This window comes from Salvia hispanica, chromosome 1, assembly GCF_029641045.1.
Source record: "Salvia hispanica isolate PSC_SH4W2 chromosome 1, Shi_PSC_v1, whole genome shotgun sequence".
NCBI lineage: Eukaryota > Viridiplantae > Streptophyta > Magnoliopsida > Lamiales > Lamiaceae > Salvia > Salvia hispanica.
This window is the reverse complement of record NC_142692.1, coordinates 30900087-30918154: the sequence shown is the minus strand read 5'-3', so window position 1 is coordinate 30918154 and position 18068 is coordinate 30900087. Positions and strand designations below refer to the sequence as shown.

The 18068-nt window shown below is 30.9% G+C and overlaps 1 protein-coding gene and 1 pseudogene across 2 annotated transcripts; both read left to right on the top strand.

The window, feature by feature from the left end:
• The first annotated feature begins 341 nt into the window (after positions 1-341).
• LOC148933609 (pyrophosphate--fructose 6-phosphate 1-phosphotransferase subunit alpha-like) lies at positions 342-2605 on the top strand. 2 transcript variants are annotated; one of them, XM_089062697.1, is made up of 4 exons: positions 342-554; positions 1315-1385; positions 1910-2039; positions 2222-2605. In XM_089062697.1, exons 1-4 carry the CDS (start codon positions 519-521, stop codon positions 2348-2350), a joined length of 366 nt encoding a protein of 121 aa, XP_088918823.1. In that variant the 5' UTR covers positions 342-518; the 3' UTR covers positions 2351-2605. The 2 variants fall into 2 exon arrangements, with proteins under 2 accessions (XP_088918823.1, XP_088918824.1); XM_089062698.1 differs by having other exon boundaries at positions 345-554; positions 1315-1379.
• A 12350-nt stretch (positions 2606-14955) lies between these two features.
• Positions 14956-16019, top strand: LOC125219655 (AT-hook motif nuclear-localized protein 23 pseudogene; annotated as a pseudogene).
• The last annotated feature ends 2049 nt before the right edge of the window (positions 16020-18068 follow it).

Here is an 18068-nt window from a genome sequence, read left to right as displayed (position 1 = left end):
TTAGACTCAGCAGTGGTGCGCCATGTGCATCGTGAGGGGAATTTTGCGGCGCACTTCTTATCACATCGTACCTACAACTTTGGTCGGGGTGTGCATGCTTTCAATCAACCACCATGAGGTCTTAATATTTGGCTCTTTCATGATAGACTAGACATTTCATATTGTCGTTAGTTTATTTTCAACTCAAGTTTAATCTGCTTTCTTCTTACAAAAAAAAAAATCTAGTTGCATTGATGACTCGAGGTCTCTCAAATATTGGATAAGAAGTAAACCAATTTTGAATATTTGTCTTGTTTTACAGGCAAATAAATAAAGGAATATATAATCCATCTATTAAAATTGAAGAAAACGTAGTACATGAAAAAATCTATGTATCCACTTGTACTCTCCATTTGGAGAAAAAGTTGAGAATTTGAGGCCAACAAACCGACCAAACAGAAAAAGACAAAAAATTGGCGTGAAATCCAGAGGTCTTCCATAGTCATCCCGAACTTGTTTGTGTAATCACCGAAGGGAATATGAACTCATGGCGTAATTGCAATTTCCGAAACCAGGTAATTCAATCACTTTACTCGCACACTCTTGTTATTTCAATTTGTGCATTTTTGACGAATTTCCTGGGTAATTTCGAACACATGGATTATTGGAGGGAAAAACTGTTTGGACTTTATTTTCAGTTGAAAAAAAGAGAAATTTTATAATTAGTACTCCATGTTTTACTTTTTAACACAATTTATGAATTGAAATTATGAATACTCAGATTTAACAGCTTACATGTAGGAATAATTGGTGGAGGTTGTTAAAGCTGTCTCTCATGGCAATTAAGAGTTGTTATTGATGTGGTATTTGAAGTGATATTACAGAAAAGAAATTGACCTTACATTTCAAAATATATATGGTGGCAATGAATATTTGAGGAGTATTTTCAATATGGTGAAAGAATGAATATACAAATGCTGCTAAGTAAATGGGTGAGGAAGGACCATGATCTATAAATTGATACCATGAATTGTTGAGGTTCTTAAAGAGGTAAATAATAGGAGTAACAATATATCCTTCTTGGTAGTTTCTCTATGATGACAACAACTGAATAACATGTTTTCTTTGTTTCTTTTTTGGTCTTTACTTCATATAGTTTATAGTATCTTAACCTAGAGTTACTTTGTGGAACAAGCAGCTTTTCTCCAATCATCTAATCTTTGAGTTTTTTTTTTTTTAATCATAACATATTTTAGTTCTGATCTGCTTGCTGACTATGGAGTGGTAAATATCAAAGTTTTTGAAGGTTTCAGTTTGCGATTTGATTTCTGTCAGGATGAAGCTTCTCTAGAATCTGGTCCACCTCATCAAGATGACAAAGATCGACCCTCGAAGACATGGTTTGAGTTGGATTCCTGACATTTATGCTCTATTATATGCTTTTCATTTCATTTCTTTTCTTTGAAAACTACAATTAATTATAGAAGATGAACTTTATGCAATATAGTAATAGGTTACCACCCAATCACGAGCCTAGATATTTTGATGTTCTGGAGTTTGACTGTGTTTGGATTTGTAGAATTGCTTTCTTCTTTATATACTACTTAGGAATGCTATATAGGAATAAAATCACCACATGATCACAACTGCGGGAATTCTGTGTTTTAATGTCATATATTAATTGGGGTATACCAGGTAACCATGCTTTAAAATATCAATAGCTGATACCTTGTTTGCTTTTAGATAAATAGTACATTGGACTTTCAAAGTTCAAGTTTCCTTCTTAGTTAAGGTTTCTGTATAAAATCCAGAGCGGCAGAGCCAAATGGGGGCTTATTTGAAGCATAAAATTGTTTTGCAGATTATTTTGTTTTTTGTAGTTTGGTATTTTGCCATTGTTCATTTACCTCTTTGGTGTTGGATATGGCAGCATATTTGGTGCAGAGAATAAAAAACCTATCCTAATTGACGAAATGCTGCAGCTGAAGGAGTCGTGTTCTAGCTTTCACAATCAGGATTATGATGAAAAGATGGAGGAGTTGCAGTCTTATGTTGATATGGTAAAATGCTTTATAAGCTTCGAGCCTTTGGCATTGCCAGTATGATATTACTTGTAAATGAGATACTCTGTTCTAGCATGCCATGTCAACTGAATTATAAATATTTCCTTCATTTTTAGAGGAACATGTAAAGTAACTATTTTCTTTTTGTTTCTCTGATAGCTGAGTGAAATAAATGGCAGGTGAAGAGATTCACAAGACCTGGTTGTTCCGCAGAAACTTTGGATGTTGCGTTGAACTCCATTTCCTCCCTTGTCGACACACTGTCAGCCATGTCTTCCAAACAGCATTTTCTTCACGCAGCACTTTGACAAAACCAGATAGCACCTTCGCCATTGCCAAAACCTTACATATCTGCCACTTCCCTTCTCTGTCACAATTCTGGGATCTTATATTTTGAAAAATTTATATTTTATCTTATACTCCCCCCGTCCCAGATTTATAGTCACATTTAGTTATGGCACGAGGGAATTGGTAGAGTGTGTAATTAATGAAGTGAGATGGGTGGAGTGTGTAATAAATGAAGTGAGATGATGAAGTGTGTTAAATAAAGTGAGTTGGTTGAAGGTGGGTCCCTTTTTGACTTTTTTGTTTTTTATTTTTGTTTTGGTTTATTTTTGTGTTGATAATGGCATTTGGGTGTAATTTTAGTGAATAATGGGGTAAAATTTTATGTCCAAATATGAAAAATTCTAAATGTGACTATAAATGTGAGACAGATTTTTATGGCAAAATGTGACTATAAAACTGAGACGGATGGAGTATTTTGAATAATTCTGTTGTAAGATCAAATTTCCATATAAACCTAAAGTAATACTAGTAATATAACATCATACATTAAGCTCAAATTACAATAAAATCATTAGCGCGGGGAATAGTCACTGGGTCCGCTGGTGGATACTCTTGGTAATTACAAAATAAAAATTACAATAAAATCAAAATAGACTGAAACATGAAAATATTTTAGCAAGAAAAACATATAAAGAAATGTTTAAAATTTCTATTTATTTTTATAGGTGTTTCTTTTGTCAAACTATGCTTAATTCAACATTTTAATTCTATATAATCACTTTCATTAAACAACATTTTCTGAGTTTACAAAAAAATGTTACATCCCTAAGCCCAAAACTAGAAGTTCATTATCCTCATACGATTTTTAGGATCTAATCAAAACAGACTCAGTATAATTAGGATTAGAAGTTAAACACTAATTTTCTCTTAAGTAAATGTAAGATATCAATTTTAGATTTTGATTATTCTGTATCTCTCACACACCATATGATGAGAATATTATTTTTAAAAATGGGTCAGTATTGGTAGAAGAAGCCCACTAACTTAGAATCCAAAACAGACGGGCATTTATTAATTTATATATAAACCCAATATGTTAGTGTTTATTTTGGGATACTCTTTTCTTATAAAATGAATTTTCTTTGTCATGATTGGTATTTGTACTTTGAACTTTCTCTTGAGCACGATTGTAGTTAATTTAAACTTAATCAGTGGCTTTTAAAAGTTATATTTTTGAATGGATAGCTTTTTAATCTAATGTATAGTGGCGTGGGCTCTAGTTGTTGTGTCTGTGCTATTTTTATGTTTTTTGGGATATCTGTAATATTTTTAGGAAAGCATTTCTGTCGCTATTTTCTTGTGGTAAATAAATAAACAAACAAATACTAAATAATAACACGAGTAACTGAAAAGGTCTTTCTAAAAAGGGTTTCTATATCGGTGAATATTCGTTAAAATAGTTATCCTAATTGATTGGTAAATGATTCCATTTTCTTTAATTATTCTCCTAACTGTATCCATTCATTAAGTTTTAAATAACATTATATTCCCTATATACCTTTACATATTTTATAACTTTCTAGCCCACCTCATATTTCTATGATGCTATTCAACAATAGTATAAAGAGATTTAAGCATGAATAAAATCATTAATTTAATATTGATTTTTATATTAAAATTTACAAAAAAAATCATTTCATGCCTAGCTACAAAGTGGCTGTACAGCTTTTATACTTCCGAAACCACTTTGGTTTTGTCGCCTTTGCTCTATCAAACAAAAACATATTTAAAGCTGTTTCTATTAAACTAGATAAAAAGATTACACATTTTTAACTTTCAGATGGAACTAATTTCTTTTACTTTTTTTTTTAAAAAAAATTCTTATAATTTGAATCAAAGATGGGAGGTCAGGTAACTCGTGGAATCTTTGTGACATCTTGGAACCAAGTTAAATATTTACAATATCCAAATAAATATGTGATGGATAATTTAAGGAGTAATATAGATTCCCATGACACATTATTTTATACTACCCTCTTTTGGACATATATTAGGTGCCAACCACAAGAGAGACGTATTTATTAAATGAATAAACATAAAGTAAGCAAAATATGAAGAAAATATGTCCGAAAGCAAAAGCTCAGTAAGCTCCCATCAATCAAATGATTGTTGGAGGAATGATACTGAAATCCAGGCATTTATTTACACTAAATTCGTTGTTCGGAATGATTAATCAAAGATTGACAATATTAATTTAAACATAGATTAACTATTTGTTTTTTTTTAATTAATAACGTTTCTGTTTTCAGTTATGAGATAGTTTCTTTAATCATAATTTATTCTTGGCCTCTTGTTTTAATATAATATAGTATAGTTTAATTGATTATTATTAGACCTAGTTATGAGTGGAAGCTTTTTGCAAACAATTAATGTCATACACTATTTTCTATATCCACAAAATCCCTAAAATAAATTAGTGGAAGGGGGTTGGAGTACTTGGAGAAACCCCTGATTGATTAGTATTAAAGTTGAATATTTTATAATGTAAACCCTAGATCTCAACAATACAGCTGACTGGCTCATATAATTGCATTTGCATCCAAATTGACAAAACCTTGGACTTACCTTAGAATTAGCATATAGTTGGTAGGAACCAAATACAAATCCCCATCACAGAAGAGCAAGGGAAAATATATATACATAACTTGTGGGGATGGTTATAATACGAAATTTTCTCAGCAGTAAAACCTAAGAATGATTGATTTTTAATTTTATGTACGTTTCTCTTATACAGTTGGAGTTGGAGTATTTCACTATCTTAATGTTTTATGCAGTTTTAGCCAACGACGCTGAAAATGTTGAAAACGCTGAAAACTTCAATTGTGTTGGAATGACTTGGTATTTACATGGCACTTGCAAAACGGGACGTTTGTCTTTCAGTGAGGTACATGGCCTTTGGTCATTAGAAGTCTTTTAAAGGGAATTTTTTTTATACAATAGAGCAAGTGGTACTCCTACTTTGTTTTCTTTTGAGTTCCTAGGATTTTCTAATACTAGGAGTAACTTTTATTGTTTTTCATTTGATTTTTAGTTTTGATTTAATTAATAAATTTTGGAGTTCAAGAAACTACAAGATTTTATGTTTTTTAATAATCGGTTGGTTCATTCCTGTGATTAGTTTTGCATCGATGCTTATTGCTTAGGTTATGTGAATTGAATTTTACATATTAATTACTGTTTCTTTTTACAAAAGTTATAAAAAACACATTTATAATATGAATATCGATCTCCACATTTTGTGGTTAATTATGCCTGCAATTAAGCAGTCTTAGACCATCTCCAACCATACACCAAAACTCATTTTTGGTCTAGATAATTTCTTCAATCGTACACCATATGCAAACTCATTTTTGGGTTTTTGAATGGAATAACACCAAATATGGTGCTTACTCCAAAATTTTGTTAGACAAATACTAAAAAATGATGTAAAAATAAATATGGTGCAAATGGTTGGAGTAAAATTAATTTTTGATATGACGTATACTCAAAAATGAGTTTGAATTTGGCGTAAATGATTGGAGATGGCCTTATTCAATAGCAAAACCAAAATAAAACAAGATCAGACAAGTTGATTATCAAAGATCTTTACTTTAGAAAATGCATTAATAGAGCTGCAAATGCAAAACAATAAAAATGTTTTACAGTAACTTTTAGGTAACAGACATGGTGGCCCCCCTCGGATTTTAAACACCTGCATTAGGCCTAGTTAATTGCTTTAATTAAGTCCGTAGACGCGCTTTGATTGGTGGATAGCGACATAGCCGTTGAGATTATCAAGAAAAAAGATGTTAATTAATTTGGCATTAGTCACACAAGACGACAACTTAAGCACTTACTTGGGGGGATGAATAATCTAATTAATTCAACACCACGATTCTTATTATTTTTTTGGCTTTCAAATGTTGTAAATACTAATAAACAACTCCAAGTTGTGACAGCCCTGGCACTATTCATGACTCTATTTCATTAATTCAGTGTTTTTTTTTGTAAACGGATTGACTCAAATTTAATATACTGTGGATAAGATTTATTTAATTAATTGTTTTCTCTTGAATCTTAAACAACTGAAATTGATCTATCAACGATTATAAAAAAAAAAAACTTGATCTATTAAGTTTAAGGTTTGAATTTTAGTTGATTCTAGACTTTTATCATATGGTTAATTGCATATAATTAAGTGTATGAATCATATCCAAATTTCGATCTTAACTAATTCTACGTTCTTGAATTAACATGTATGTGTGGTCCTTTGTCATGTGGGTTGGGGTAAATACAGGTGGATTATTCAGATCTTTTGTGTGCTCGAGAAATATTCAATACATTTAATATTGCAACAAAAGTGTGGAGTTGCATCCTTGTTTATTCATTTTTTTGCTTATTTTTTATTAATAGATATTAGTATTTCTTTTCTTTATATTTAAGACTCTGAAATAATTTTATTTAAATTACATGTGGTATATACTCCATTAGTTTCTTCATAAGTTGAGTCGTTTTTCCATTTTGAAAAGTTCATTTATAGTTACGTTGAGTCATATCCATATAGCATAATAATTAACTTATTTTTTCTTTCATATTTCATTCATTCTTTAATTATTCTATCTACTTTTTATATATTCATTAAACATTAAACATCAATTCTTAAACTTCATGCAAAAAAAAGTGCCCAACTATGTAGGATTGAAGATAGTACATAATATATATTGCAAACAGCACAGAGCTAAATTGAACCAAAAACTTCTTATTGGGCAAAATTTTGTGATGTTTTAGGCTTGCCAATTAAAATAGATTTGTAGCCACTTATAAAAACAATGTTTTCTTTACATAAAGAAAACGAAATAGTTTGTTTGAAAATTATGAATAATAACACAGATAGGGTTTAAATTGTTCACCATGGAATGATTAAGAGTAAATTTAAATTTTAAAAACTGCAGAACAAACTAAAATTTGACCAAATTTTATGGATTTTTTGACGGTTTATCCCGTAAGAAATGTATAGCTGCAACCAATACATGAAATTTGACCAAACTTTATGATTTAAAAACTGATTTAAAAACTGTTTTAAAAACTGAAGAACTAACTAAAATTTGACCAAATTTTATGGATTTTTTGACAGTTTATCCCGTAAGAAATGTATAGCTGCAACCAATACATGAAAATCAAAATTTAAATTAAGTCTAACTTTTGTGACGAAGTCACTTGCTATGCATTTACTTAGTGGGAAAGAATAGGAGCATTGCGAATAGTTCCAAACTATTGATCATTTTTGTTAAAATATCACATAGTACTATTTTAAAATTGTATAAAATGCATTTCTTTGTCCATTTTCACTTTCTCAGCCCTCAATTTCCTATACCCATGTCATATATATACTCGAATAATACACACACACACACACACACATAAAGAAAATTATACATATTCATAATTATGGTGGTGGTCAATTTATGAGAACAATATACAACAAGAAGAATTAAAACCTGAGCTATTTTAATTTCAGAATTGCAAATTAAGAAATGGGGTTAACAATTTATTATAATCCATAATTTTGATATTGAAATTGAGCTACCCATGTTGAGAGTTTCAAATTTCAAAATGATATAGTAGTATATGGTTTGTAGGCCGCTTGAATGTGTGACAATTTCATATGAATATGTTAGCGAGGAACTATCGATTTCATAATTAATCATTTTCTTGGCTCCAATGTATTGACTAGCTAACAATGAATTGCTGCAATGCATAAAACATTAAAAAGAATTACTACATGGCAAACGACATTGCTTTTGCTACGAAAGTATTTTCAAACAATGGTTAAACACATGATGACATTTCAATGTGTAACGTCAATATATTGGAAATTAGTGGCAAAACGTTTTTCCTCCTTCAAATAGATCAATAGTTCGACTCACTTATCACTATGAAGGAATACGGAATCATTATTCATTGTCTTAATTAAAAAAAATAAGCGTGTTACTCTATGTAAATTTATAGTGAAGTAGGAATGATTCGATCTGTCCCGTATTAGACGACAGAATTTAGCTAGTGTGAGTGTTTGGGAAAGAGAAAGTGCAGAAGAAGTGTTGGGTTCTGACTTTGATGCCAGCATTGTTTATGCTGCCCGGAAATTGTGGGCTTAGGAGGTGGCTTGCTTCCTTTCTTTTTTCTAATTACTATTCTCCAAGACTCAGAACTACCGGTTCCCTCAAAGAAAACTTACTACTCCTATATAGCTGCCGTTGTTAAGAGTCTCAGTTCACTTTTATTATAAATGGTATGTGGATCCCATATTTTACTAAGATTTTATTATAAAATTATATAAAAACAAGTCTCACATTCCACTACATTTTTCCACCACTATTCTTTATATTCTTAAAATCTGTGTCGAACTCAAATGAAATTCTTAATGCCGAACGCAGGGAGTACCAAACAAAAACAACATGAAAATACTCCTATCAGAAGTGACACACTCATACTATGAGGTATTTGGCCTAGGGTTGGAGAAAAATACCGAAATACCGGCCTTATCGTACCGAAAAATACCGAAAATACTATACCGTGACTTTCGGTGTGGTATGATACCTTACCGAAAGATTCCGGTAAGGTAACGGTATGAATTTTCAAATACCTCGGTATACCGGTGCATACCGAAATTAAGTATATACCGGAAATTAAGGTATATACCGTAAACTAAGGTATATACCACAAAAATATAAATACAATTATATATAAAATATATTTTATATATTTTTAAATTATAAAATCTATTGTGAAATATAATTATGAATAAATTATATTTAATTTATTTGTAAAATTATAAAATATAAATAATATTCTTAAAACTCTGATTTTCTATTTTAATTAATGTTGAAAGTCAGGTATACCGCAAAAGTAAGGTATAACAAACTTCGGTACGGTATACTGAAATTGAGGTACGGTATCGGTATGGAAATTCGTCATACCGAAAATAAGGTATACCGAAGTTCGGCATACCGAAAACTTTGGTAAGGTAAAGGTATGACTCTTTCGTAATACGGTATGGTGGTTTCGGTAAGATATACCGTACCTACCCACCCCTAATTTGACCGTCACAAAATTGCTACTAGTACTCTATATATAGTCTTAATTAAGGCTTGTTGATATCATTAAGCCCACATATAGTAGTATATCAACAGTCAAGATCTGAGATTGATTCCTAATTTTTAAAAAAGTAGTATAATAGTCATCTTAAAAAGATTAACTCGTGAGTCAAAATAATGTCGGTAGACTCAATTCTCTAGCCTTCATAATTTTTAGGCTATTTTCCACTTACAAAATTGTACAGTACTAAGTAATTGGAAAAAGGAGTTTTGGAGTTACTACAAAATTGTAAAAAACGTGCAATTAAAGCGATTATAAAGCCATGTTGTAATTTCAAAATGCCAAAACATTGTGACTTCTAAGCCAAATATTTAGTTATTTACACTTACTAATTAATGATCTCAAATAAGGGTGATTGGATCATAATTAAGATTTTTGGCAGCTCTATGTTATGGTTAACAATATAATTATTTCATTTTTTTGGTGCATTGTTTATAATATCCAGTAGTTAAACTATGTTGACATTAGAATTTGTGATTGTTTTATATTGTAGTTGTAACTATCATGAATTAATTAGGATTCAACACTGGGACTTGTAATCAATTTTGAATTTATTTTCAAGTTTCTGTTAAACAAAATTAGTTTTATACATCATTATAAGAATAGTGAACCCAAACTAATAAATTTAACTATTACTGAAATAATAAAAAAAAAACTCTTATACTAATAAAATAATCAATGATAACAAGTTCTAGTAAACTTAAATACTATTATAAAATATCTATAACTCCTAATAATGACTCTTAGTTAGTGGAAAATTTATTAGGGGTTGAAAATAAATAAATTATGATATAGTCAAAATGACGGCTAGGGAGTTGAGAGTCAGCTGCCCATTGTCAAATCACATTAATATAATTCACTCCCAATTTCACATATATTAGGAAAATGGAGTACTAAGTATTTTTATGAATATGAGTCATGTGCATGGAATTGATCTATTCTGATCTTATTTATTGATGCGTATCGATCTTTACAAAAATTATAACGTTATTTTAAAAAAAAGAAATTTTTGTAGGAAACTTCAAATAAGGAAAGGGGATTCCAGATAATCCGAAAAGAACTGGAGGACTAATGGCGGAAAAAAGGAGCAGTTGTAGTAATACAAAAATATTAGTCCTACCTCCATTTCAATTTTTTTTTATATTTTGATTTGCCCAAAAGTTATTTTCAATTTTTACTATAAATAATACTCTCCCTGTCCCACAATAAGAGTCATATTTTGCCATTTTCGTCCGTTCTACAATAAAAGTCATATTTCACTTTTACCATAAATGGTAAGTATGTCACATATTGCACCAACTTATTTCGCTTCACATTTTATTATAAAATTAATATATACTTATAAGTGATCTAAGTTCCATTAACTTATTTAATTCACATTTTTTAGATTTCTTAAAACTCGAGCTCAAAACAAATAAGACTCTTATTAACCGATGAAGTAAATAATTCCATATTCCACTTATATTTTATTTTAATACAAAACTAATAGAGTGGAGTGATAAAATAATATTCATATCTAACTTTTGCTATCAACTTTCTTTTACATTTCTTAACTTGCATAGGGTCAAAACGGACTCATATTACGGGGACAGAGGAGTATTGTTTATTAGTTTTAAAACCATTAGTAATTAGACGTATTATTTTGATTAAGTTAAAAGTTTGATTTTCTTTTAACTTATAAAGAGTCCATCCTGTACATAATAAAGTTCGAAATCAAATTAAATTCAAGCTTCATTAGTTATTTAATCTCCCCCATATATTAAATTAATTTCTCCGAAGTCCCAACTCATCTTTTTGCTTCATTTTTTGCACCACTTGATCAAAAAACTAGATACGATCGAATCATGACTTAGATGTCATGGATTTGAATTACCCACGTGGTAATTATTTTTCAAAAATAAGCTAAATTATAAATTTAAGTGATTTCCTTACACTGTGAAACAGTAGACACAATGAGTTCAAAAAAATGTCAACATTAATAATGCAGTTTTGTTCCCCGCGCCGCTGCACCAGCGTAACCTAACCTATAATGTAGTGGCCAACTTGTTCTCTCAATTGCACTTACAAAAATATTTTGCATTTGGTCAACCTCCATTTTAAAACATACCTAACCATATCTATGATAATTCATGCAACAATATTAATTGGATTACTCGGTGGTATGTAATGAAAGTAAAATTAAATTTAATTAGGTACTCAATATAAGCTACCTATAAATACTAGATTTATTAGACATACAATTTGCTAAATTTAAGACAGATGAACTCACTTAGTTCCATTTAGAGATTCTACATAAAAAAAATTCACATTTCATTTTTCTTGTTATTCATGGAATTAATTACAGTTGCTATGTATTTGGGATGATTTAAGTTTTGTAATTTAAACTTATATTGTTATAAGGATTTTACTATTTTAAATAACATGTATCATTAGGGTTTCCAACGAAGCCTATATATCTTCATATTGTGACATAAGAACCCTACCATGTTTTTTTATATGTTCATGTAACTCATCTTGTTGCTAATAAACTCAGTCATATTTCGTGATTTGTTATTCAAATTGGGTAAAGTGTAACCGAAAATCATAATTTTACACAATTAATCTTGATGGCTGGATTATAAAAAAATCAAGAACCACATTAGTTCTAATTATTTCTCATCAAACTCCCATTTTCATTACAATAACTGATGAAATATAGAGTAAATAATGCCATTCATTAGTATTGAGATATTTAAAATAAAAAATAGTGATTAATATACAAAACCAAGAATGCGCGTGTGCGTACTCTCTAAATTTCATGTTCGTAACTTTTAGTTCTTAAATAGATAATGGGATCCAAGTAAGTATACAAATACTCCTAATTGATTGAAGCTTTATCCAACTGTACAATTATAAAATAATAATACGAGAATTATACCTTGAGCACTATTTTTAATCAAAGTGATTGCATCAAAGGATTACTTTACAGAAAAAAAAAACCATCTTTAGCTAGATCACTAGATTCGATAGTTCAGAGTTTTAACAATTACGCTATTCGATCTGGTTGTTAAATTAAATATATAAATTAATGATCATCTTATTGCCAACCGCGCTTTAAAAAAGTAGAATAAAAATGTCCTTTTTCCATTTTGAAGCATCGAGTGTTTCCTTATTTTGTTTGATTTGATCCATTAACCTTACCACAATCAGAATAATTATTTTTCAAAGCCACGTGATACAATAGTAAGAAAGGTTATGGAGCACTGTTCAATTTACCAAGTGATTATTTGTGAATTTTTCACCTGAAATTGTTATTCATATATATCTCCTTTGTGTTTTTGGTACTAAAAATCCGGACACATGTCACATTTTATTAAATGGTAAAGCTACAATTATAATGTGTTAATGTAATGACAAATAGAAATGCTATACTATTGTTTTTTTATGAAAACTTATTCTTCGTTGAAAGATATTTGAAAATGTATATATAATACATTCTTCAATTTTGTGAAGATATATATTTAATTTTTGTTTACATATGATAGTTTTTTTCATTTATCTCAATTAATTCTTCCCCAAAAATCACTACTTTTATAAAGATAAATAAGAAATATAACTTTTCATTTACTTCTTTTCTTATGAGTTTCTCTTATATTAGTGAGAGTTATGACTATTCCAAAAAATAACCTAATGATCAACTATTATCTAAAAAGCAGAAATCTTGTTAGATATACTATAACCAATCCTATATTAACAAATGGCCAAATAAAAATAAGAAACAAAAACTGAAATAAAACAATTTTTTATTAAAAGCTAAAATGAATTTTATAAGACTACTACGACACAATAATATGAGACAAATAATTATCTTCCTTTTTACATTTATTTGAAAAGTATATAAAAAAGTATAGATTTAGTTCTGTATTATTTTATTGAGATAACTAATTACTACTAGCACTTTTACCTCCATGTCATCCCCACCGAATGAAATTTATTTCTATGAATTTATTTCTATGATAATCAAATCACTTTTCAAATTGTGAAGCCACATATTTATTTCTGGCTGTTGTTCTTCAAACTGATTTATTAATACTTTTTGTGGGAGTACTTTTATTTGATTTTCAAAAGTACTATAGTAGTATATCTGTATATGTGACGCTACAATAGCATTATTATTTTCTTACGATGTGGGAAACGAGGTCGACTATTATTTCCTAATATATGAACTGTCAATTTCCTGAAAATAATAATTTGATAAGTACATAATAACAATATAATCTTAGAACATTAATTTATCAATCAAAGTGGTGCTCAAAATTAATTACCATGTCAAATAGGTCTTTAAATGAAAGTTCCTTTTTTTATTCTTTTACTTCTGTACTTTTGTTCTTGTATTAATTTTGAGTTAAAGTCACATACATTAAAATAACAATATGTGGTTGGGGTGGACGGAGAGAGATCTTTATCACACGTTACATGATGTTGTGTGCATCATTATCATAATGACATCTTTTTCTTGCGCACATGAATAAAAATAGCACTTAATAATACTATTATTCATTACACTCTCAGTCTCTATCTTGTGATTCAATTGTTTGAATGTTTGTTTACTTTAAGAATACGCATACAATAAAATTATAAGACTTAAAGCATTGATAAATTTGTGAACACTTTTATTTGTACCCTAAATTTTAGTATACGAGTTATTTTAAAAAAGTTCCTTTGTATCTCTAGTTTTATGTTCTTATATAAGATTAGTTTATATATATAAAATACTAACAGTGATATACTAATATATAGAACAAAATTTTAAGTACTTTATAACATAATTTAAATAGAAAATTAAAAATAAGATACCTAATAAAATTAAGAAACAAAATATTGTTATCCTGGAAAAAGAACACGTAATTTGTCAACATTATTGTTACTATTATTTTATTATTAGGCAGCAAAGCGTCGGCATTGATTAGACGCTAGCTAATGTATAATAATTTAGTTTTATAATTTGAAGATAGTATTTTTTAAAAATTTTATTTTTGTGACAGCAATTACGAATAGTTCAATAGATATAATTTCGGAAAAATGTCACGATGAATTCATACTCCACTATATAATATAACAGGCCAGAGAATTAACTGACGACGAATCAATGACTAGGGTACTCATTATCAGCTATAAATTTCTATAGAATAGTAATTACTAAATACAATAAACAATCTTGCACATTTGTTATGCCCTTTTAGTATAGTGTGATAATAATATCTCTGTTCATAATAAAAATAATCCATTTTATAATTTAGAAATATTAAAATTACTATAATCTTATTTTATTTGTAAAAAAGAATTAAGACTTATATTTAGTATATTAAATTATTCCACTTATTTTAGTAATAATTGTACATCAGTTGTTTCTTCTCTCTCTAAACATCTTTCCCTTCTCCCCACTTGATTCCCCCTGTTTTCAATTCGCTCAACGTTTGAATATATTGCGCCTGGCTTTCATATCCCACTTATAAAAACATTTTCGTTCGTTTATTATAGTGTTTTTTGTTGTTCCAATATTAGTATTATTATTAAGTAATTTATCCCTCTCTACTAGAGTGTTAGTGTATGTATGGCTGGGTTGGACTTAACCTCACCTTCCCACTTCGCCTCTCCCCTCCTCCGCCCCAACCTCCACCTCCACCGCCCCCTCGATTCCGACGATGACACCACCAACAACAATTCATCCGGCGAGACGGTCGCGCGTCGCCAGCGCGGCCGCCCCGCGGGGTCGAAGAACAAGCCGAAGCCGCCCGTGATAATCACGCGCGAGAGCGCCAACACGCTCCGGGCCCACATCCTGGAGGTGGCCTCCGGCTGCGACGTCTTCGAGGCCGTCGCCGCCTACGCCGCCCGCCGCCAGCGCGGGATCTGCATCCTCAGCGGCACCGGCACCGTCACCAACGTCAGCCTCCGCCAGCCCGCCGCCACCCTCCAGGGCTGCTTCGAGATCCTATCCCTCTCCGGCTCCTTCCTGCCGCCGCCGGCGCCCCCCGGCGCCACCAGCCTCACCATCTACCTCGCCGGCGGGCAGGGCCAGGTGGTCGGCGGGAATGTCGTCGGCGCCCTCATCGCGTCCGGCCCCGTCATCATCATCGCGGCCTCGTTCACCAACGTGGCGTACGAGCGGCTGCCCCTGGTGGACGAGGACGAGGGGAATATTCAGATGCAGCAGCCGCCGCCGGCGTCCGCCCAGTTCCCTGATCTGCCTTTCTTTAATGGGCAGCAGCAGCTCCCCATTGAGGGTGCATGGGCTGGGAACTCCGCCGGCCGGCCGCAGCCGTATTAGGGTTTATAAGGTCAGATGTCATCATCCATGTACACAAATTTGTTCCCTTCAATTAATTTAGGTCTTGTTTTCTTCATAAGTCATTTCAGAACAAAAAATTGATTTGAGAAATAAGTTTTGGGGTATACACACTTTGAGACCATATTAATTTTCTTGTTATTGCAACTCTAACTCCATTACTACTAGCTAAGAGATCTTTTCAAAATTGTCTCAAAAACAAAATTATGTCTAAAACGGACAATTTCATAGTAGTATTAATTTGAGTTTGGATGTGCATAGATAAACTATATGCTTGAAAAGAATCTGAGAACTATAACTCACAAGGTTGGTTGATTACATTGTTTATAACTATGAAAGTGATGTGAAGTTTGAATTCGGATGAAATAGACTATATATGCTTCTTTTCAATAAGAAAAATTGACCAAATTTCTATAGTCCATGTGAGTTGAGCCGGCAGTAAGGGCTAACTGTTAATTAGAGCAGTGCACAAATAATTTAATAGTTATGGAGTACCAAATAGATTCCCTTTTCTAGCTCCAGTGTTATTCGTCTGTTGCATAGGTTGTTTTAATTTTTCTGTATTACTACTATTTAATTTGTCAAAGACAGAAACATATTACTCTTAAAATAGTCTAGTTTTACTTTTCGCTATATTTTCTTCTTGTTTCGACAGCGAAAGTTTTGAGCTTTTGAAAATACTTTAATATTTTTTTTTGTTTTGTTTTATGTTTTCACATATCGTCGTGATCTCTTCACATTTTGCATTTACTCAATTTTAAGTGTTCTATTTTCATATATTAGTTTTGCATTTTACTAGATCCGCCCTCGCTTGTAGATTTATACATACATTTGAAATAAAACTCAACTTTGTATGCTTTAAAATAAGGTATAAATTTGAAATGTGTCAGATTCTAGCGATGCACATGTACCTTCACGAATGAAATACAGTTACTAATATAGTACTTGTTTGCTATTAGGTCAAGAAAGAGATTGAGCGAAAATTACCGTTATGTGTAATGTTTGGGTTAAAATTAGAGAGTGATCATCATTGCATAGATATGAACAAGGAGTGACTTCTATAGTTCCTAAGCAAAGATGAACACGAATGAACCAAAACATGAATTTGTGAGATTTCATATTCGATGAGACCTTATTAGAGACGTGACGTAGGTGCTACTCATACAAGATTCATCTTCTTTTCTAACGCCCATCTTAGAAAATTTCCAAGCTTAAGTGTCCTTAGCCTAGTTATACGATTCTAAATGGGTGGCCCTTTGACAAGTTTTTCACGGAGCGTGTGAAAGAATACAAAACAAGTTAAAAAGACATGTGTTGGAATGTGAGGATAATCATCAACATAATATTGAGTCAAAACAGGCCATTATACTGCGGACGGAGTAACCATATATTAGAGTTAAAACACTTCCAAATTCATTTGAGTCGATTGCATTGTAGTAATAAATAAAAATATCCGGTTATTGTATTATAGTACGTAAATGGTTTTTAAATTTCATAAAAATATTTATGTTTAATATATTTGACTCATGCATGCTGATATTAAGAAATTATAGTAAGAGAGAAGCATTGATCATAGTTTGGAACATAATTAAATTATGATCTGTATTGTATGCCATAAAAACCAGATATATATCAATATATATGCACGATATATAGGTAGGCAGAGTGGAGTGTTTGGATATTTAACTCTCTGTACGAGCTAGGTTTCACAATTAATTAATTTAAAAAGCTATTGATCTATATATAAAATAAAATAAACGAAAATAAAAAGTTCATCACTTAGTAAAAGATTGTTGAAACCGGCTATACTTTATGGCCTATTTTTTCTATTAGTTGTGCCGTAATTTTAGGCCACTGATAGCAGTTCTGATCTGCAGGTTTTGCAGAAAAAATAAACACTAGCCGGCTGGTAAATTCAATTACACATAATGTGCCGTATAACCGTAGTCAATCATTTTGATGTATAATTCACTTAGGTAGTTAAAAGAATGCATTTTCTCAATATTTTATGGTTAGATTACCTCTGACAATGTTGGCTAATAAATTTTCCAGGTCCTAGCTACATTGGCCTGAAATTACCATTTATTTCTTAGGAATAGTTTGTAGTCATATTTTAAAATTATGTTATATGTATATGCTGATAGGATGAGATAGGTGGTTTAAGTGAATTTTTTTTTAAAATGAGAACTTTAAAAGTTGAAAATTGAATTAATTTT